The sequence below is a fragment of the Ips typographus genome, linkage group LG13 (assembly GCF_016097725.1).
Source record: "Ips typographus isolate SLU linkage group LG13, UJ_Ityp_2.0, whole genome shotgun sequence".
In the NCBI taxonomy this organism is placed as follows: domain Eukaryota; kingdom Metazoa; phylum Arthropoda; class Insecta; order Coleoptera; family Curculionidae; genus Ips; species Ips typographus.
In genome coordinates this window covers 4,829,082-4,851,781 of record NC_138434.1, presented here as the reverse complement: position 1 = coordinate 4,851,781, position 22,700 = coordinate 4,829,082, and the positions used below count along the sequence as shown (strand labels likewise).

At 35.9% G+C, this 22,700-nt stretch overlaps 3 protein-coding genes across 3 annotated transcripts; 2 read left to right on the top strand and 1 right to left on the bottom strand.

The window, feature by feature from the left end:
- Positions 1-4,564: 4,564 nt before the first annotated feature.
- On the bottom strand, positions 4,565-5,074 carry LOC145737319 (uncharacterized). Its single transcript, XM_081991954.1, has one exon. The coding sequence runs from the start codon at positions 5,072-5,074 to the stop codon at positions 4,565-4,567; it is 510 nt and encodes a 169-aa protein (XP_081848080.1).
- Positions 5,075-6,418: 1,344 nt separating this feature from the next.
- On the top strand, positions 6,419-8,944 carry LOC145737131 (uncharacterized). Its single transcript, XM_081991722.1, has 5 exons — positions 6,419-7,399; positions 7,458-7,707; positions 7,978-8,052; positions 8,108-8,251; positions 8,508-8,944. The coding sequence occupies exons 2-5, from the start codon at positions 7,668-7,670 to the stop codon at positions 8,825-8,827; spliced, it is 579 nt and encodes a 192-aa protein (XP_081847848.1). The 5' UTR covers positions 6,419-7,399; positions 7,458-7,667; the 3' UTR covers positions 8,828-8,944.
- Positions 8,945-20,690: 11,746 nt separating this feature from the next.
- Positions 20,691-22,420, top strand: LOC145737116 (E3 SUMO-protein ligase ZBED1-like). The gene is made up of 2 exons (XM_081991715.1): positions 20,691-20,964; positions 21,029-22,420. The coding sequence occupies exons 1-2, from the start codon at positions 20,792-20,794 to the stop codon at positions 22,401-22,403; spliced, it is 1,548 nt and encodes a 515-aa protein (XP_081847841.1). The 5' UTR covers positions 20,691-20,791; the 3' UTR covers positions 22,404-22,420.
- The last annotated feature ends 280 nt before the right edge of the window (positions 22,421-22,700 follow it).

Below are 22,700 nucleotides of genomic sequence, written 5' to 3'. Positions count from 1 at the left end.
GCGTTCAGAGCAGCCATAAATAAGAAATCGAAATTGATTTCAAATTGATATTTTTAAATGGATTATTTAATGCAATACATTAATAAAATATATGTTAAACTTTCAGGTGAACAAGATTTATCATTAGGTTAGGCGTAGTTATTTTATATTATTATACTCATAAGATATATGATATACTAAATACCAGGTGTCCAAGAGCACCCTGGACATAGGAGATTAACATGGGAAAATGGTTTTGATTTTTTTGCGCCTGTACGGTTCATTTAATGGAAAAACGCTTTAAATAAAAGTTGTAGAGCACATTTTCGGCTATCAACTTGTAATTTTTTCAATACCGTAGATTTGACCATTAAGACGAAAAACATATCTAAAATTCGGAAATTTTGAATCTCGCGCCAAGCGGTCGTTAAGGAAAGTTTATATCCGGCCGTGCTACCAACCTTTCAAAATCATAACAAATCGCTGTCAGTCATTCTGTAATCAAAACATTCAAAACAAGTTTATTAAGTAATAATTTTGAGTTAATACCCACATATTGCAAAGAAAATACAAATAAATCGTGATAAAAATACTTTATCAGTAGCCACAGCCCAAAAATCTGGTAAGTTGCGTTTATAACCTCATTCAATGTCTCTACTCAACTTATTTACTTTGTAGCAAAATTCTTTAAGAAAACACTGGTTTTGCTTTCTGTGGAACAATCACTGTTTATGTGGTAAGACCAGTTTTCTTTGCCACCTATTGTACCTAAGCTTTTCACTTGAAGAAAATGTATACTACCTTACCTACCGTACCTTGAACTGTGAATAAATAATTAATACAAACATTCAGTGTACAAAGTTTTATTTGGAACAATTGAGTGTGTGGAAAAAAGAACACAATTATAATGTTAGTACCTAAACCTAGAATAGAACAGCTCATGTAGATAGCTCAATTGAAAAGTTGGTTTTTTGACAATACCTACCCATATACAAAAACTGTTGTCACCTGACTGATAATTTGACTGTGTAAGTCCATATTCTGTTCCTAGAAGGGGTTTCTCAGAGGTTTTATAGCCCCAGTTTAAGATTAATCACATTTCACAGTCCCATCAAATTTTGAGATTTAAGTCAGATATCAACACTGAATCATTTTAAGTTTTAGTTGCAACACTGATGAAGACCCTCGCTGATGATAGTCCATGAAGTTAAGCACATTGAAGCTAAATCACACCACTTTGGAATGAAGTATTTGGCCCCTTTGTTGTTGTCCCTGTACAGTAGGAAACTTATCTTCAAAGATCTGGCTTCATTGTCCACTGTTTTTATCACTTTAAATCGTTTGGTAATGTTATGAAGAGGCTTGAGATAGGTGATTCGGCCATCCTCATTAAATATTTGCAAGCAAAACCAGTGTTTTCTTAAAGAATTTTGCTACAAAGTAAATAAGTTGAGTAGAGACATTGAATGAGGTTATAAACGCAACTTACCAGATTTTTGGGCTGTGGCTACTGATAAAGTATTTTTATCACGATTTATTTGTATTTTCTTCGCATTATGTGGATAGTAACTCAAAATTATTACTAAATAAACTTATTTTGAATGTTTTGATTACAGAATGACTGACAGCGATTTGTTATGATTTTGAAAGGTTGGTAGCACAGCCGGATATAAACTTTCCTTAGCGACCGCCTTGGCGCGAGATTTAAAATTTCCGAATTTTAGAGCCGTTTTTCGTCTTAATGGTCAAATCTACGGTATTGAAAAAATTACGAGTTAATAGCCGAAAATGTGCTCTACAACTTTTATCTAAAGCGTTTTTCCAATAAATGAACCGTATAGGCGCAGAATAACTCTTTAGAACCCTTTGTCTTGGTATACCTTTGTCTGTTGAGTCACGGGACACCCTGTATATTTGTAGTTAGTAAAAGTTAAGATTTGTTTTTATTTAGAATCTGTTCATTAATTTATTTTAGATGTATTTTTTAAATACATATTTTTTTCCCTGCATTTTATATGCAAATAATGTGAAATATTTAAAAAATTAAAACATTTGTATGAAATTTTGAAGATGGTAATATAATAAACTTGAATACGAGCCTATTGTAATAATCATAATATCATAAAGAATACATATGTATTCTTTAAACTGTGATCATAATTTTAACCCTGATTTTATTTTGTGATATTAAAAATATTTTCTTGCCAGGCTACTTTGCCAATTGGAGAGATAAAATATTGTTTTAATTTATCCCGCATGTCGGTTAATGAATGAGAAAACCTATTAGCACATAATCTACCCACTGACTGCAAGGGCTCAATTTCATCTCTCCAACTACCTAGATTTCCATCACCATCAGCAAATCCTAGTGGACAATATGCATTTTCTTTATTTGATTGTGATTCTTTATTAGCAAAATTGTGTAGACATACAATAGCTTTAACAAAGCTATCAATATTATCTACATCTGCATTAACGGAGTTTCTAAGTAATCTCCATCTACTTACTAAAATACCAAAAGTGTTCTCAATAACTCTCCTTGCTCGAGAAAGGCGATACTTGAAAATTCTTTTTGGTGTATCTAAATTTCGTCCTGGGTATGGTCTTAAAATATAACTTTTAAGAGGGAATGCTTCATCGGCAACGAAAGTAAAAGGGTGTATTAGTGCACTATTAGATAAAGGTCTGGGTTTTGGAACAGCCATTTGATTACCATCTAACATTCTACCAAATACTGATTTAGCAAATACTCCTCCATCACTTTCACTTCCATAAGCACCTATATCCACCAAGGTGAAATTGTATGTAGCATCACAGCTTGCCATTAATATAATACTGAAGGTCTTTTTGTAGTTGAAGAAAATGCTGCCACTTCTAGGTGGGGCTTGAATATTTATATGTTTGCCGTCTAAGGCACCAATACAATGAGGAAAATTCCAGAGTTCATGAAAGGCACTAGATATCTTAATCCATTCCTTTTCAGATGAGGGTGGCTTTAAATAAGACTTGGATAATGCCTCCCAAATTGCAATGGCAGTTTCTTTAACTGCATAGTGTACAGTTGAGTGTCCGACATGATAAGCCCACGCTATTGTTTGCATTGTAGAGCCCTGGGAGAAGTAACTAAGAACAAAATTACATGTATTTTTAAAGGTCTATACGGAAAATAAAAAACTTGACTTACTGCAGGGTCATAGCCAATCTTTCCTCGGGACCTATACCATCTGGCAACGACTTTTTTTTTTAGGAATGGTGTGACCATTAGCAGTAATTTGTTAAAAGATTCCACAGATAATCTAGTATATTTGAAAAATTGTTTAGCATCATTTGATTTCATGGGCAGAAAGTAAGTTTTGTAAAATCCTTTGGTTTTTCTTTGTCGATTTATCAATCTTGTCTTAAATGCCCGTTTTTTTCGACCACTCTGTTTTAATAAAATCAAATAGCACAAAAGTATTCCTGCACCAGCAATAATAACTGTATCCTCTTCATTATCCATTGCAGGCTTGTTGGATTTTTGTATTGTTAAGTAAACCACCGTGTTTTGTAAGACAGTATGCACCACTTTTCAAAATATAAATCATATAACTAGGTTATGATAAATTAAATTTAAAATGTATTTCTACCGTACTATGAATGTCAACCGGTTTCTTACTTCTAACTTTATTGCTTATCTCTTACTGTTATTGCTTATTTCTTACTGAAATCAGACTATGAATCCCGCTTTATGCACCAGTTGCAAGATTAACAACTTTAAGGTTTTTGCTTGCTGTTTCAAATTTTAAGCATTATCACATAGAGCAACTTGATGTAAAGTCTGCATTTTTGCACGGCGAAATTGAAGAGGAAATATACCTGTCGATACCTGAAGGATTCCAAAATGCAGGGGAAGTTTGCAGATTAAAGAAGGCTCTATATGGTCTTAAGCAGGCACCTTTTTGCTGGAACAAAAAGTTTGATTGTTTCATCAGAAGTGAATAATTTATAGTCTAATAGTGATCCATGTCTTTATCTAAAGAAACTTAGTGAATCAAACATCTATTTGCTATATGTTGATGATATAATAATTGTCAGTGATAACAAAAGAGAGATAAATGATTTAAAAGTAAAATTACAGAACAAGTTTGAGATGCAAGATATGGGAAAACTAAAGAATTTCTTGGGAATAAATATTAAATTTGATGAAAAAGGTATGTGAAAATGCATTAGATGCTGTTATGTTCTCTTGTTGTGGTAAAATAAAACAAGCTTCTAAACTGACTAAAAAAATGGACTGTATTTACTAAATTAGCCACGCTAATGTAATGTTTACTGCTTAATGGCCGACGGCAGACAAAAGACAAAGCATGTGCACGCACTTCTTCACGTTCATTCCCGTGCGAGAGGTCGGTTCCATTTTCATCGCGGAGGGACGGACACTTTGAGCTTCGCGCGCGTTTTTGAATCGTTAACATAACCGCCGGCCTTAAAAGATTTATCTTTCAACAACTACATAAATTCTATATTAACAATAGGTCTTCAAACGAAGAAAAAATAAACATGAGAGAACACTTAAACTAGTGATGAGTTGCGCTTAAACTTAGGTTCATGAGTTGGTTTCATCTGACCGACTCATATTGTGCTCTGGCAAAGTGTCTATTGGTAGTGGACAAACCTTTTGAACGGCACGCTTTAAAATACCACTCACAGTTTGGACACTCACTACGCGAATTAAATTGTCCGGACAAGGGTGAACTGCCACTACACGACCTAACCTCCAGTTGAGGGGAGCTGCACCATCTTCCTTTATAACCACTAATGTTCCTTCTTGGATGTTCCCGATTGGCTGCTTCCACTTATAGCGCTGTTGCAAGAGGGACAAGTATTCGGATGACCATCGGAACCAAAATAGTTGGAACATTTTCTGTAGTAGCTGATACTGCTGAAGTCGATTTGAAGGTATGTCGGTAACATCTTTTTGTAGAATGGCATTTAGAGAGTCCCCAATAAGGAAGTGACCGGGGGTAAGAGCTAGGAGATCTTTTGGGTCATTGGACAAAGGGTATAGTGGGCGAGAATTTAACACAGACTCAACTTGTGCCAGCAAAGTGAGCATGTCCTCAAAAGTCAATGTATTATTATTCAGTATTCTGGAAAGATGATATTTAGCGGACCTTATGGCCGATTCCCACAATCCCCCATGATGAGGTGATCGCGGAGGGATATATTTCCAATCAATGCTAAACTTAAGACAAAAATTTCTAAAGTCATTGTTGTTGTTTAAGTTGGATAAAAAATGCGAAATCTTCTGAAGCTCATTATTGGCTCCTGCGAAATTGGTTGCATTGTCTGAGTATAATCGAGAGCATAGACCACGCCGAGATACAAATCTTTTTAATGCATTCAAGAACGAGTTTGAACTTAAATCACCTACAAGTTCAATATGTGTAGCCTTAGTAGTGAAGCAAATGAACAAGCACATATATCCCTTAACAATTGCCCTATTTCAAAGTTTTCCGTCCTTTAAGTTATATGGCCCAGCTAAATCAACACCGGATATTCCTTGGGCAAATTACCCATTTTTTGACTCAGAACCTGAGGACTCACCCTAAAACAAGTCATGCATTTGCAAAGTACACTTCGAACAGCGCTTCTACCGTTAACTATCCAATATTTTGTTCGCAGCGAAGCTAATAATGCTTGTGAGCCTGCATGTAGCTGTTTGTGGTGTGTGGTGATAATCCAGTATAATTAGTTTGGTTAGTATATGTTTTTGACCCAAAATAATAGGAAATCGCTCTGAATAAGTCATATTTGCATTGCGTAGTCTACCACCTACTCGTATTATTCCATTTTTATCCAAAAATGGATCCAATGAACTTATAGAACAATGCTTTGACAATGGTTTGGATAATTCTAGGGTTGCTAATTCTTCCCTAAAAACTTGCCTCTGCATAATGCATACCAATACTAATAGAGATTTATCTAATTCCTCGACTGAAAGATCACCAACCAATCTATCACCCTGTTTAGTTTTAAATTATTAAAAAATCTCAGACAAAATGCTACTACCTTCTGTAATTTAAATAAATTAGAAAACTTATTAAACAAATCGAAATCTTCAATGACACTTGCACAAACTAATTTTAATTCTTTCCTCTCGGGAACTAGATCTCTGTCTAATATATGGTTTTGTGGCCAATTGACCTGATCAGTTGATAGCCAACTGGGCCCTTGCCACCATATATCTAGTGTTTTTAATTGACTCGGTTGGACCCCTCTGGATATTACATCAGCAGGATTTTCTTGTGAAATTACATGACCCCACTGGTAATGTTTAGTAATAGCTTGAATTTCGGCCACTCGGTTTAAACTATAAAGACTTTCCAGTTACTTGGTTGCTCAGCTAACCAAGATAATACAATCGTGGAGTCAGTCCACAGATATACCTGATCTACATTAACATCCAAGGCATTAACAACCCTATGAACTAGCTTCGATAACAACAAAGCTCCACTTAACTCTAGCCGTGGAATACTTAGTTTCTTTATCGGTGCAACTCGAGACTTAGCACAAATAAGACGAACACAAAGTTCACCGAGACTATTCTCTGATCTCAAGTACAAGGCACAACCATATGCGAGGTCACTGGCATCGCAGAAACCATGTATTGATATTTTTGTTGGATTACTAATTAAAATTTGTCTTGGAATTTTTATTTCATTTAGTGCGTCTAATTGCAAGTAAAACTGCGTCCAATTAGTGAACAGCTCCATTGGGATAGTTTCATCCCAACTTAGCCCCATTTCCCACAATTTTTGTAAGAAAATTTTAGCTCTAACGATTATTGGGCCTACCAATCCAAGAGGATCGAAAATCTGAGAAATAAAAGACATTAGAAAGATATCGCAACGCACAAACTAAATGACTTTAATAAAGTATTCCTTTATTTTGACATCTGAGCATGCGCATTTAATGATATTAATATAGGCTACTTTATTAGAATACTGCTCGCCTTTATTTAAGTTGTTTTTAAGTTGACCTTTATTTGACTTTTATACGATCGTCGGGTAAACTCGGACTCGAGAACAGTACTGGTGGCAGATCGGCAAATAATTTTAGCGCAATTTTTGAGGTTATGAGGTTTGTTTATTTTTTCAATAAATCGGATTTTTTTGATACTTTTGGATGTGAGGTGAATAAATAATAAGATTATGGAGAGACAGAAGCAACGACGCTTGAGATTTACACACGAAGACGACGTAATATTTCTCCGGGAAGTAGTTCAACAGATACCAATGTTGCATCCTGAAAGGTGGGAAATTGTACAAATTAATATGGAGAGGCTTACCTCCAAAAAGTTTGTCATAAAAACCTTAAAACAACATCTGCAGTGGCTAATTGAAATGTGGAAGGCGAAAGAACAGAAAGAAAGAGTAAAGTAGGTTAATTTGTGTTAGCACTTTATATACCTGGGTAACAAAATAATATTTTTACAGATCTGGTTGTGAAGAACCTTACTCAGAAAAAGATACCCTATTGCAAGAAATAATTTCAATGGAGGCTGATTTGGTTATAAAAAAAAGGCATAAAGCCACAACCAAAGAAAAAGTGATTCGGATGCAGGAAGGAGTACAAGAGAAACAATTGCTCTTAAAAATTATGAAAATCAGGGTCAATTTGATTTTGTAGAAGAGTCTGAATTACCAATGTACAATTTATCCACACTTCACGATACTTCTGAGACAGGTATATATTATGTAGGCTCATATGTAGGTGTTTCAGCAAATGACAAACCTAGTTGATAATTGGCACTATTGCAACTGAAAATTAGTACTTTTTATTTTATTTACTTATTTTGCTTAATGCAAAGACAGTTTGAATATAAATATGAATTTATGTTATGACTCTACAGCTTATACTCATATAAGATGATCATCATTTGAGGTAACACTTCATCTATAAAGATATGCGTCATTGTAAACTTTTATGTTTTAAAGGATCAATTGGTTTTTACAGGACCTCCTTTTGAAAGTGAAACTGTTATACAATCCACTATCATAGACCATGATTATCACAGTCTAAATTTGGACGGTTAGAAAAAAAACTGACTCAGTACTTGATATATTTTAATATAATAGAATTGTAGGTTCTCAGCAGAGTGAATCTGTAGGAATAGGCAGCAAACTGGTTGAAAATTATGCAGAAACTACTGGAGAAAAGCAAATGGCGTCACAACAAGACCTGAGAGTTGACAAAAATAAAATTCAACTTGAAAAAAGAAAAATATTAGGTAACTGTTTGATAATATGATATGTAGTACAAGTATGGGTGCACATCATTAGAATTTAACATTTGCAATTCCACCAATCAATATAGGCTTTTTTACAAGTTACTTGGGTCACTTATCTAACTCAGTATTGTAACCTGGATTTCTCACTAGGCCACAAAACTTACAAAAAAGCCAAATAATAAATTCGGATGATGTGTAACTATACACTTGTATTGGATATTGTATATGAAGTATTATAACCCACATATTGCATTAGTTCCAGTTAGAAAAAAAACTAACAAAAGCCGAATATTAAAGAAAGATGCATTATCATACCTAAATGAGAAACAGGAGAGAGAACGAGAAATTCGGCTAAAGGAGATAGACCTTGAAGAAAAAAAATTAAAATTAGAAAAGCGAAAATTGGCGCTAGATGAAGCCAGATTAAAATTTGACGAGCAGAAATTTGAAATAGAGAAGCAAGAAAAGCTCCAAAGATTAGGATTCGAAAATGAGAGACTATCAATGGATTTGTCTGAAATGAAAACCAAAAATAAGTTAATTGAAGCTCAGCAAAAGATGATAGAGGGGTTGTAACAAAACAAATCTTCATTGACATGCCATAAATGTAACGAGCTGTAATACATTAATGCACAATTAATTTGTACTTTTATACTTTTATTTGTTAATAAAGATTTTAAATTTTTTTTGTCACTTGTTGTATAACTATTATACAATTTTATTTACAAAGTTCAAAGGTTTTTTCAACCTAAATACTCCTCTAAACTCGGAGGTTCTACATTAAAATATGTGCTAGTTTGACTTCCATATATAGAAGTGTGGCAATTTGTCAGAAAAACTGCGAATTTAAATAAATTATCAATATCTTGAAGAAGCAATTTTTGATTTTTTTTAAAATCTACAAAAGCAAATTCACATACAACTTTTTGGAAACCCCATTCTACTGCTACACGTAAATTTCTCATTGACATGTTAAACTGTTGTTGGTAGGGAAGCAGAGCTTCAGGTCTCCCAGGGAAAGGTGACAATAATAATTCCATAACTCCATAAGCTTGATCTCCATAAAGCACATACTTTTCATCTCCAAATACAGCTTTTAATTCCAAGCGTTCATATAAGCCGGAGTCCCTAAAAATGCCAGCATCATGTCGTCTACCTAAGTGCAAAATAGACAATGAAAGATTTGTAGTACTTATTTCAAGTGAACTATAGTACCTGGATAAGCTCCTTTTAAACTGACAATCAGACCATCAGGACAAAGTACTGACTGATACATGCAGTGGTTTCTTTTATGGCCTGAATAATATTCTTCCTGTTGGACAGAAGGCCTGCAAATTTGTCTAGCTGTCCCATCGATAAAACCCCAACAGTTGGGGATTGCGCCACCTTTGTTATGAATTGCCTAAAACATTGTTTAACACTAACTTCCTAAATTTATATGCAGAGTTAACATACCTGAGCATAATATTGAAGTCTATTCCTATCTAACCAATTTAAAACATTTAGATCATCTAACAATGAACCATGACTTTCAATTATTAAGCTAGCTGTTTTATTTATAATTTGAGAGAGTGATTGAGGCGAAAGTTTGAACATCTGAGAAATATCTGCCAGTCGATTGGGGTATGCCAGTCTTCTTAAAATAATACATGGGCAGTTAATTCTTGAATTAAAAAAAAAAATAGTACAGAAGTGAATTAAAAAAATTATACTCACTGTTGACTTTGTGTCTGGTATCAGTTTGTATTTCTGGTGGTAATCTTAGGGTGTTTGTTAAAATTTCAATATCATGCCTATTGAATCTGAAGTTCAGCTTTATTTCTTGATCAGAAAAATTATCTAAATAGAAAGTGCTATTTTCTGGTTCTCCTACATCATCCCGATCTACTAATATATTATTTAAGATCACAAATTCTACTTCGTCCTCAGCACCACCTCCCAAAATAACTGCTTCCAAAATGTTTTCCATTATCACTATCACCAGTAATATTTTTTTCTAGTCGTACCACCTAGTCCTAGTCTCTCCTTCTATTGACCCCCAAATTCGTTGTAAATTGCAAATAGCTAACTTAAAATAAGTGTGAAAAATCTCAAAAAAGTAATTTTTAATAATTTCGTTTTTTTTTAGGTCATGTTTAAAAAAAACGGTGTTCGTTTTTCACTGCGATAACCTGAACTTAAAATAGATGAAATTAAGCATTGCTTTTAATAAAATTTACTTTAATAATGCCGTAATGTGGCTTGCAATAACTCTCTAATATTACTCTTTTCGTTAAATGATCCTTTCTTGAATTACTTGTCTTAACAACATATTCTAAAAAATCTGAAGTAGAATTAAAATAAATTCCTAAAGTTTTCTTACAATCTCCCTCGGATATCATGTAGCCTATCTCTGTATCATCTTGAGAAATTTCCTTTAGTATATTTTCCTTATTGCTTGACCATTTTCGGAGTGGGAAACCATACTGATTCAGAATATTTGACAATTGACTAACAACATCTAAAGCCCTTTCCTCAGATTCCACACTCAGAATTAGATCATCAACATAGAAATTTTTGTTAATAATTTGACTAATATCGGGTCTTGTTTTCTCAATATCAATAGCAATTTGATGCAAACAGTGAGTGGCCAAAAATGAAGCTGAAGCAGTGCCATAGGTTACAGTATTTAGCTGGTAGTGTTCAATTTCAAGGGATGGATCTGACCTCCATAGGATTCGTTGCAAGTCTCTATGTGCTTCAGTGACATTTATCTGTCGATACATTTTGGCAATGTCCGCGGTCAATACTACATCAAACTGCCTGAATCTAATTAATATGTTTAATAGATCTTCTTGAATGGTTGGACCAACTTTCAGTACATCATTTAGTGATAGTCCACTAGCACTTTTAGCGCTACCATCAAACACCACTCGCATTTTAGTAGTTAAACTATCACTATTTATCACACCATGGTGAGGTAGGTAGAATATAGGAGACGTAACATTTTCGTTGTCCGGTTCTATTTGCGTCATATGACCTAGCTTCATATACTCTTGCATAAATTCTACATATTGCTTTTGTAACGAAGAATTCCGTGAAAGCTTCTTTTCTAGGCTGTGAAACCTATTTAGTGCACTTTCAAAGGAATCCCCTAATCGGTTCACATTGTCCTTGAGTGGTAAAGCTACATTAAACCTACCGGTTTTATCCCTAGCATAATTTTCTACAAAATCCTCCTCACATTCAACTTCTTCTTTAGAGAAAAATCTTTTAGGCTCACATTCCTCAATGTTCCAGAACCTTTCTAACTGATTTTCTAAATCCTGATTTGTAGTTGTGTGACAAACTAGCACTGAATTACTGTAGTCTTCATAGACTAGGATTCATAGATTTCTCCTGAAACTAACCAGCCTAACACGCTTTTCTGTAGAATTGGTTGCTGATCACCCAATTTTATTTGTCCTACGCACAACAATTTAAGAAACAAACCTGCACCTAACAAAACGTCTATGTTAGAAGAAACATTGAAGCTAGGATCAGCCAACTGCAAATTTGGTGGTATGTTCAGTTCCGCAACACTAAATGTTCTAATTGGAAGGTTAGAAGTGATATTGTCTAGTACAAGGAATGTTAGATCAGCCTGGAAGTTATTGTAGCACGATTTTATTACAGAGTGTAATTTAGATCGTATTTTAGTCGATATTTGATTAACTCCAGTCACAGGAATATTCACTCGTTGTTGAGTCACCTGCAACCTGTCAGCTAATTCAGAAGTGACAAAGTTCGACTGAGATGCATTGTCTAATAAAGCTCGACATTTTATAAATGAACCCTGTCTATTTTTAATAAAAATTATTGCCGTTGTTAACAACACCTGCGATATTTTTTTCGACTTACTAACCGATGTTGCCACAACTACGGGTTCATCTCGTTCTCCTGACGTTTCTAAACTAACATGAACACTATCTGAATTGTTAGTAGTTCCAATATTTCTATGAACATCTCGAGAACTATTAGAATCTAGATGCAATAGTGTATTGTGGCGCTTCCACATTTTCTACAGGTACCAGATGTGCAGTCTCTCGATGAATGACTAGAACGTAAGCAGTTAAAGCAAAGTTTAAGTCTCTTAACTTCATTTGACCGTTCTGAAATTGACAGTGACAGCAACTGCATACAATTATAAACAAAGTGTGAACCCTTGCATACTTCACATTTAAGCTGAGAGCCTGATGCTCGCTCGGAAGTATAGTTGCAAACTCTACCCACTTTAACATCGGACTTAAAACGGGAATTGACGGGTTTTATGTTCGTTTCAACGGTTTCTAGAATTAAAGATTTATTGCTTAAAAACTTTGTTAGGTCACTTAAAGTTGGATCTCCATGAAAAACAGAAATTGTTTTTTCCTCCCATTCTTTCTTGGATTCAATATCTAGTTTCCTACTCAAAATGAATATCAGCAGTCTATCCCATTGTTCTACTGGCTCACCTAGTGCCTTTAAGGCTCTAACATGTTTTTCTATTGAGTCATTTATAGTTGGCAACAAATTAGGCAATGCATTACTTATTGGTGGCATGTCAACTAGTGCTTTGATGTGTTTCTGTATTATTACAGGCTTATTTTGGTAGCGATTTTCTAATAATCCTAAAGCAACTGCGTAATTGTCACGTTTAATTTCTAAGCAATCTAAAAGTTCTCTAGCAGGGCCCTCTAAGCTATCTAATAAGTAATAAAACTTTTGAATCGTGTCTAAATGCCGATTATTGTGAACTAACGTTTGGAAAGTTTCAGAAAACTGCGACCATTTCTCAAAGTTTCCATTAAATTTTGGTAATTCTAAATTTGGTAATCTAGTACTACCTAGTACTGTATTACTACCACCAATATTCACGTCTGGTTGAGGAATATAATGAGTAGCAGAAACCAAAGGACTAGTAAAATCACTAACCAGCTTATTTGCAATAGAAGCTAGACTATAGAATCGCTTTTCAAAGCTACTTTGATCGTCATTACCATCCTCAGGCTCTGGATGCAAAATATCCATTTTTTAATTGAATTTCTTCAAATCTTTCCAATAAATTTCCTATTTTAGAAATACGCATTTGCAATTCATTTATTTGAACTGCATCAGGTTGACTGATTGCATATAAGAAGTCGGAAAATCTATCTAATTGACCCGTTAACTGATCCGACTAATAGCCGACGTCAGACAAAAGACAAAGAATGTGCACGCACTTCTTCACGTTCATTCCCGTGCGAGAGGTCGGTTCCATTTTCATCGCGGAGGGACGGACACTTTGAGCTTCGCGCGCGTTTTTGAATCGTTAACAGTATGTATTTATGTCAGAAAAGTTATATTGAGTCCATTTTACGTCGTTTTAATATGAGTAACTGCAAACCAGTGAAAACACCAATGGAAGTTGGAGGTTTTGAGATTAATGAGTGTACTGATACTGAAAATCAATCAAGTGAAGAGAACTGACCTGTTCTTTAATATATTTGATGTTGGCGACTAGGCCAGATATCTGTTTTGCAGTAAACTTGTGTAGTAGATTTCAATCAAAACCTTCACAACTACTTTGGCAAAAACTGAAAAGAATCTTGAGAGAGGTACCGGGATCGTTACCCGGGGCCTTTCACATCATCAGACCCAGTCAATCACCATGGGCCAGTCCGGTCGTCTTGGTAAAGAAAAAGTCGGGCGAATCTAGGTTTTGCGTGGATTATAGAAAACTTAACGACGTAACAAGAAAATCAGCATACACAGTACCAAATATCGACGACATCTTAACATACCTAGGCAATTCAAAGTATTTTTCAACGTTGGACATGTACTCTGGGTTTTGGCAAGTACCGATAAGCGAGGATTCTAAACAATATACTGCATTTCAAACACAAGGGCACGGACTATGGGAATTTAACTATATGAGTTTTGGACTATGTAACGCGCCGGCGACATTTCAGGCACTAGCGGATAGGGTGTTTAGAGACATGAAATGGAAAGAAATACTTATATACATGGATGACATAATTATATTTTCAAAAACAAAAGAAGAACATCTGTTTAAGCTAAGAAAAGTATTTCAACGCTTGAGGGACGCAGGACTAACCCTAAAACCCAGTAAATGCGAATACCTAAAAGAAAAAATTAATGTTCTAGGGTACAGCGTCTCGCGGGAAGGCCTTCAGCCAGATGAATCAAAATTAATAGCGATAAGAAACTTCCCAACCCCAAAAAATGTAAAAAGTGTACAAAGCTTTTTAGGGCTGTGTAATTATTATCGAAAGTTCATAAAGAATTTCAGCCAGTTGGCCAAGCCACTATACGGAGTGACACATAAGGATACAAAATTCATCTGGGGCGGAAGTCAAGAAGAAGCATTCCAAATTTTAAAGGAAAAACTTTGCACTGCACCAGTGTTAGCGCACTACAATCCCGAAAAGCCGACGGAGCTAAGAGTGGACGGAAGTTTGTTAGGCGTAGCAGCTGTGTTGCTACAGGAAGATGAAGAAAGAAAGAAGCACCCCATCGCCTATGCCAGTAGGACACTATCAAAAGCAGAGAAAAATTACACCATAACAGAAATCGAAGGACTCGCGGCAGTATGGGCATTAAAATATCTCAGATCATTAATATATGGAAAACCAGTAAAAATTATAACCGATCATCACGCGCTCTGCTGGTTAAAAACTTTAAAGGACCCAATAGGCAGGCTAGCGAGATGGGCTATCACATTGTCGGAATTCGACTACACCATAGAACACAAGAGTGGGGTTGCTCACAAAGACGCCGATTGCGTAAGCAGACACCCAGTCCTGCCGCCAGAAGAAGTGGAAGAAGTAGACACGTTTCTGTTAGAGGCCATTGACATTCAAGGATTTCAAAACAAAGATGATGCTATAAGAGAGCTAGTGGAAGCTGTAGAACACCCGGAAAACGCAAGTATTGGACTAGCGAAAAGGGCCAAAAACTTTAGACTGGAAAATGGGGTCCTATACAAGATAAATAGTAACAATACAGGTCGTAGTAAATTGTTGGTAATCCCGAAAGAATTAGTAGGAGAAATTATGTACAGCCACCACTCGGAACCCCTTTGCGGACACCTCGGTATGGCAAAGACCTTGCACAAAATCAAGGACCGTTATTACTGGGACGGACTTCAGAAGGACGTCGAAAGGTTTGTGAAAGGCTGCGCAGACTGTCAAGCAAGAAAAGGACAGCAAAATAGAAAACCAATAGGACTGCTTCAACCGATCCCTGTGGGAACCCCTTTTGAAAGAGTAGGAATCGACTTATTGGGACCATTTCGAAAAAGTAGAAACGGAAATACTATGATTGTAGTCGCAACAGATTACGCAACCAGATGGGCTGAAACAAAAGCATTACCGAACGGAAAAGCCGGGCCCGTAGCAAAATTTATACTCGAAAATATAGTAACAAGACACGGAGCACCAAAATATTTACTTTGCGACAGAGGAAAGGTGTTTCAGTCCGAATTAGTCAACGAATTATTAAAAAAAAATGGGTACAACTAAACAATTCACAACAGCATACCACCCAAGTACGAATGGTCTCACGGAGTGATTAAATAAGACACTGGCGGACATGTTATCAATCTATACAAACACGCAACAGACAGATTGGGACGAATATTTGGGCCAAGTCACCTTTGCCTACAATACAAGCCGACAAGATACGACACAATTCTCACCTTTTATGTTAGTATACGGACGAGAACCAATATTACCTACAGAAGCAAATCTGATTCCCGCAGAAGGACCCTGCACAAGTAACGACATCCGAGAGGGCGCATTAGCGGCTAGAAATCGGGCAGTCAACAATATACAAAAGAAACAACAGAGTGATAAAATAAGATACGATAACAAACACCGACACGTAGAATATGCCGAAGGAGACCAGGTAAAGGTATTCACACCCTTTAGAAAAGTCGGGAAAAGCGAAAAATTACTTTTAAGATGGTCTGGGCCCTACTATATAACAAGGAAGGTATCGGACGTGGACTACGAGGTACAACTGGGGACATCGAAAAAATCAAAAAAAGATAAGCCGAATATTACCATATAATGATCCTTGGACTCCCGAGGCTTATCCCAAAGACGATAACAACGATAACAATTAAACACATAATGTCTTCTTATTTTATACTTATTTTTTTTTTTATATATAGGCTTGAGCATATTAGGGAGAGTAATTTCCACTTAATAATCCTATTATCTTGTGTAGATTAACAACCCTGTTATACCAATATGAGGGACTGGAATATCATGTGGAAGTGAGCGCAGGGGCATTTTGGAAACCGCTGTCAAACACCATAACCTACGAAGCAACGATACCTCTAAAATACGAGACGACTTGGGATGAAAGTTTCGACGCCAGCTTTACGAGCCAAAAACCATTAAAAACACAATGCCAAGAAAGCAGCGAAGAATGCATATTCCAGAATCACCTAGACCAACTATCGGAAGCCTTTACGCAGGAATTCAGTTTATTTGAGGAAAGTTGGAGTATAAAATCAATGGATAAACACTCCAAAGGAGAGAAAACAGAGTATAGCCAGTTTAGAGGAAAAAGGGCACTAGATTTTATCGGAGAAGGGTTCGCGTGGTGTTGTGGTTTGGCTACAGAGAAGAAACTTACACTTCTAACGGAAAATGAAGAGAGAATGAAAAATCGACTCAACACACTAGGAAAAGGGCTTTCAAACACATTAAGAGAGATTAGCGAAAACTCTATGCATTTTAAGGAATACGATAAAGCTATACGGTCATCGTTCAAAGAGACAGAAAATAGAATAAAATACATAGAAGGCAGCACAAACGAACTTCGTCGACAAATAATGAATTTGGGACACCAAGCCAATTTTACCACAATTCTGGCATACAATGAATTTCAAAACCTCAAACGAATTATCGTGATAACAAGAGCCTTACGAAGACACACCATCCTTGACCAATGTAAGGACCATAAAATCCCACCCTCTATCATTAACCCATCGGTTCTGGGAAACGATTTGAAAAAACTAAAATTAGAGATTGAAAAATCCGAGCAAGACATTGCAATCCCTCTTAAACAGATCTCCACGTATTATGAACTCCCAATTGCAGAATGCTCATTTTTCCAAAACAGAATTCTAGTATTAGTCAAAATACCACTGATACAGAAAAATCAACATTGGGACCTTTTCGAATTAGTAACCTCACCCTTTGCGTGGTTTAACCAAACTTGCACAATACCACATCAAACATTATTTTTGGCAGTAAACAACGAACCCACCCAAGATAAACAAAGTCTACGTCAAATTTCGGGCTCCGGATTACACCAATGTAAACCTTATCACGATAAATTATGTTTCATCCCACGATTCTCATCAGATAATACCCAAGGTCCTGAATGTGCAAGAAAACTGTACGAGGGATGTACGGTACAAGAGTTAAGTCAATTCTGTCCAATGAACTGCCACACGTCAAGTTCACTAATAATTTCCGAAATAGCAGAAGAAACATACATTATTACCCACCCTGACCCTACAACGATTATCAAATGCGGCGAAACCAGTTCAACAATACCAAAAAATTACAGCCACCAGGACTCAATTAAGGTAAAACTGCCCTGTAATTGCAAACTGATAGCGCAAGGCAAAACTATCATTCCTCAGCGTTTTCCCTGTCCCGACGTCGTAACTCTCAAACCAATGGCTATCCACATTATCCCAGCGACATGGTCCAACCTACAGTCTTTCATACTTAACCCTAAAATAACAAATAATGTACCCACTTATAAAAACATAGAAGAATGTTTAAATACGAATTGGTCCCTGCAAATACCGCACTTGAATCTGACTAGCAACGAGAATCTAGTCAGGACAGTAATCGACCAAATTGACGAAATAAGCCAAGAGAATACTTATAGTGACAGATACGGTCTGCACAGTGACACAATATTCCTGATGTGGAATATCATATTGTCAATTCTTGTAGTATATTTGATACAAAGTCAAAATAGAGTAATAGTAGCGTCAAATTTAGTAGCTGCCGCAAGAGCAGACAAAAAAGGGGAAGCATCCTCTGAATATCTACATGATGTATTCTTTTATACTACTTGTGCGTGCCTCCTTCTTTCCGTAATTATTATAGCACATAAACTCATAAAATACGTAGTAAACTGCAGGAAAAGCAGACACCGTGGAAATCCGAAATCGCCCATAAAAGAAAAAGAAAGAATTGAAATGACTAAGATGGGCGAAAATAAAAGCTCTACAGAATCAAAAATTTTTACGCTCGAATTAAAAGAAAATAAAGAATTACGCTCACTGTCCCAAGGCGAAACAGTATTAGCCCAAATAGAGTGTACTAAAGTACGCAAGTGATTTTCCTTAGTAAGGGAAAAAGGAAAAAATGATACATGTATCTACAATTAATTCTTCTCCTATGCTGCAAACGGATGACGATCACTTTGTTATTTAAGTCATCGCGGTACGTATACGAAAAAACTGCTGATGAATAAATATCATCGTTATTTCAGTTCCAACTTGCACAATCCAGCATACGAGAATAATTAATAAAAAGCGCGCGCGAAGATTAATAATTACATAATGATATGTAAAGAAACAAAATAATTATATAAAAATAATAAGGGGCAAATGAAAGAAAAAGTATATTGGGGCAAAAAAATACACTACGAGCATATGCGGTAATTAAGTACCGTAGTCAAAATATGGGGCGTTAAATTCCACGGGTTTACAAATTCAAAAATTATATGAGTTGCTAAATGTAATAAATAAACGATTGCATGTAACTACTTGCAAATGTAACTTGAAGACTTTATAAAAGTCAAACGGGGCACGTAAGAAAAAGTTTACAAAGTTTCAATATTAGGACGTTAACTGTTTTCACATGAAATGATATGAGCAAGCAGAGCTTGATCGGCATATTGCAAGTTTTCAAAGAATTACAGTAAGGCTTTACAATGTATCAAAATAAAACCAGTGGTAGGCAAATGGACAATTTATAATATAGAAAAACAAAGGGATTTATTTTTTTTTAGTGCATAACTTAACTAAGGCTATTATCAATATGCCTATATATTTTACGAGGGATTTTATGATTATAACGGGAATGTTAGACATTAAGATTTAATTCGCAGTAGGTAGTAATACGTTTTTTTTTATTGCGTTTAACACTGACGGGAGTTACTACGCGAAGAAGCCAGAAGGAAACCACTACAAAATGAAGAGCGATCAAGGCTTTGGATCAGACTCGGTAAAAACTAATACACGCCACTGGAAATGGAAACTAGAATCAGCAAAAGTTAAAGGTCCGGGCATTTCTCTAAGGAGACTGGAAACGCTGACGATGAAAAACCAGCCACGGGACGTCAGACCGCGACCACAGTTGAGTCGGTTTGTGATCGTGGCCGCGGTAGGAATAGACACACTGGGCCGTGGTGACCTGCCGCGGGGGATGATCCCAAATCGGCTCCCGTCAAGTTATGTTGACTCAATACGATAAGTTTTGTTATTGTACCCGGTCATGACAATAGAACCAATAAGGCGCTGCTGGAATCCCTGAAGCGAACCCCCTTGATATGGCTGTCCACCACAACATTGGGTTGGCACATATTTCCATCTCGGACCGGAGTCTCTTGAAATTCTAACAATTTATGTATCATGGGCAGGAGGAACATGGCCCGAAGATTCAAAAGTTGAAACTGGTTGAGGTACATTCTCACCAGAATCAATAAAATAGAAAAGGGCCTACACTTTGATCCTAGCCAAAAAGGGCCTACACTTTGATCTCAGCCAAAAGGGCCTACACTTTGATCTTAGCGAAAAGGTCCAGCACAAGGAGCTACACTTTGATCTTAGCGAAAAGGTCCAGCACAAGGAGCTACACTTTGATCTTAGCGAAAAGGTCCAGCACAAGGAGCTACATTTTGATCTTAGCGAAAAGGTCCAGCACAAGGAGCTACACTTTGATCTTAGCGAAAAGGTCCAGCAAAAGGCCTACAGTTTGATCTTAGCCATAAGACAGATAACAGATATGTAGTTCCAGACTCCAGACACTAGTGATGGGCGATTCTGAATCGATTCAATACTATATCGATTAACTATGTATCGAAAAAAATGTATCGATTAATTTATACGCGATTATTTTGAGAATCGATTAGTGCATTCCGATTATTTGAAGCGATTCCTATGAATGTATGTGTGTTAAATTTAAATAGAATATTATGATGATATGACATTATGACCGGCTGTAAACAGGTTTGAGGCAGAGCCCTGAAATGTGAATTCAATTGAAACATTTGCATTTAGTTAGTAAATGCAGAGAAGAAAAAGATGAACGAAAAAGAAGAATTAGGGTTAAGTTTGTTTCAGGAGTGACAGGTTTGACAGTATTGACATTCAATTTAACTTGTGGTTGGCAGGTTGACTTTGATTTGATTTTTGTTGACTTCTTAATATTTACTTTGTTTTCTAATTTTCTACACCACGTACACCTTTTTTGAATTAAGTTTTAATTCAAATAATGAATAATGTCTCCACCAAAAACGAGCACTGTATGGAAATTTTTCATTAAAGAAGAGAGAGACATAGTAAGGTGTAAAATTTGCCATTTGTCTCTAAAGTTTTCTGGTAACACCACCAACTTAAGGAATCATTTGAGCAGAAAACATAAAAACGCAGGCCACTCAGATGTGGAAACAATGTAAGTAGTGTAATTTATTTTTAGATATCATATGCTTTGATTTTCGAATTTTTGTTTATTGCAGTCCTATGGAAGCATCAAACTTTGACACTGCTGAGCAATCTCCAAACAGAAGTACCCCATGTTCTAGTATGAGTTTTATTAGTTCACTATCTGCTGAAGCCAGTACTAGCTCAGTATCTGAACCGACCACTGTAAAGAAACTGAAGATTTTACCCATAGATGATGCTTTCAATTCAGTTAGCTCATTCAGTAGGAAGGGCAGTAAATCTAAACAAATTACTGAATCACTTTTGTTTATGATCGCCAAAGATGCTCTACCCTATTCTCTAGTAGAAAATGAAGGATTTAAACATTTTATTAAATGTGCTGTACCACTTTATAAAGTGCCCAGTCGGCGTACTATCACCAAAATGATTGACAGCAAGTATGACCAGTTAAGGGAGATTGTGAAATCCAACTTTAAGTCCGCCACCAACTTAGTCCTTACTACAGACATTTGGACTGAAACTGGAAATACAGTGAGTTATTTAGGATTAACTGTACATTATTTGAAACCAAAAACAGAATTGAAAACAGTACTTGTAGGAGTTTTTCCATTAAGTAATAGCCATACAGCGTCTTATATAAAAGATAATATGATAAGTGTATGTGACCAGTGGGCGATTGATTTAGAGAAGGTTGTTTGTGTTGTAACGGACAATGGTGCCAATATGGTAAGAGCTGTAAATGACACATTTGGACCTAACAAGCACATTCCTTGTTTTGCTCATACATTAAATCTAGTTGCAATCAAATCCATCGAGTTATCAGATGTGGCCATAAAAAATTTAATATTAAAAGTTAAAAGTATTGTTACTTTTACAAAGCAGACTGTGAGTGCATCTGATGAGATTAGGCGTCTCCAACTGAATGAAGGCAAAACAGAAGGCAGCATTTTGAAGTTAATTCAAGAAGTTCCTACGCGGTGGAACTCCACATATCATATGTTGGAGCGTTTTATTTTATTATCCGATATTGTTAGTGTAATGCTGTTGAAGTTTCCAAAATCACCTCCTATGTTAACTGCAACTGAACTAGAAATGGCAAAAGAAATTAAAAAAATTTTGCAACCCATTGAATTTATTACAGTTGAGCTTTGTGGAAGTGATTATGTTACATGCAGTAGTGTAATACCATTAGAAAAATGCATGTCACATGCTATTGAAAGCTGTACTACTTTAAATTCCGATGCAGTATTAGACTTGAAGTCAAACATTTTGAAACAAATTGACAAAAGGTTTAAAAGTGTGGAATTGGTGAATATTCTGGCTGTGTCTACACTATTAGATCCACGTTACAAAAAACTTCACTTCAAAAACCCTCTTGCTCTTAGTTCAGCAATTCAGTTTATCTCTAATATTCTTAAAAAAAGCTCAATCAGTGTCAGAGCCAGTTGAGCAAACACATAATGATGATGACTTGTGGTCTTACCACGAATTTTTAATGACCAAAGAGTCAACCAAGACTCAGATGGATACGTCATCAAATGAGTTGCATGTTGAATTAAGGCACTACCTTCAACAACCTCTGATTAACAGAAAAGATGATCCCATTAAATATTGGGTTGAGATGGAAAATATTTTTCCTATGTTGTCAAAATTAGCTCTGAAATATTTGATTGTTACTGCAACATCCGTTCCTTCCGAAAGATTATTTTCAAAGGCGGGGAATATAATGACGGAAAAAAGAAATCG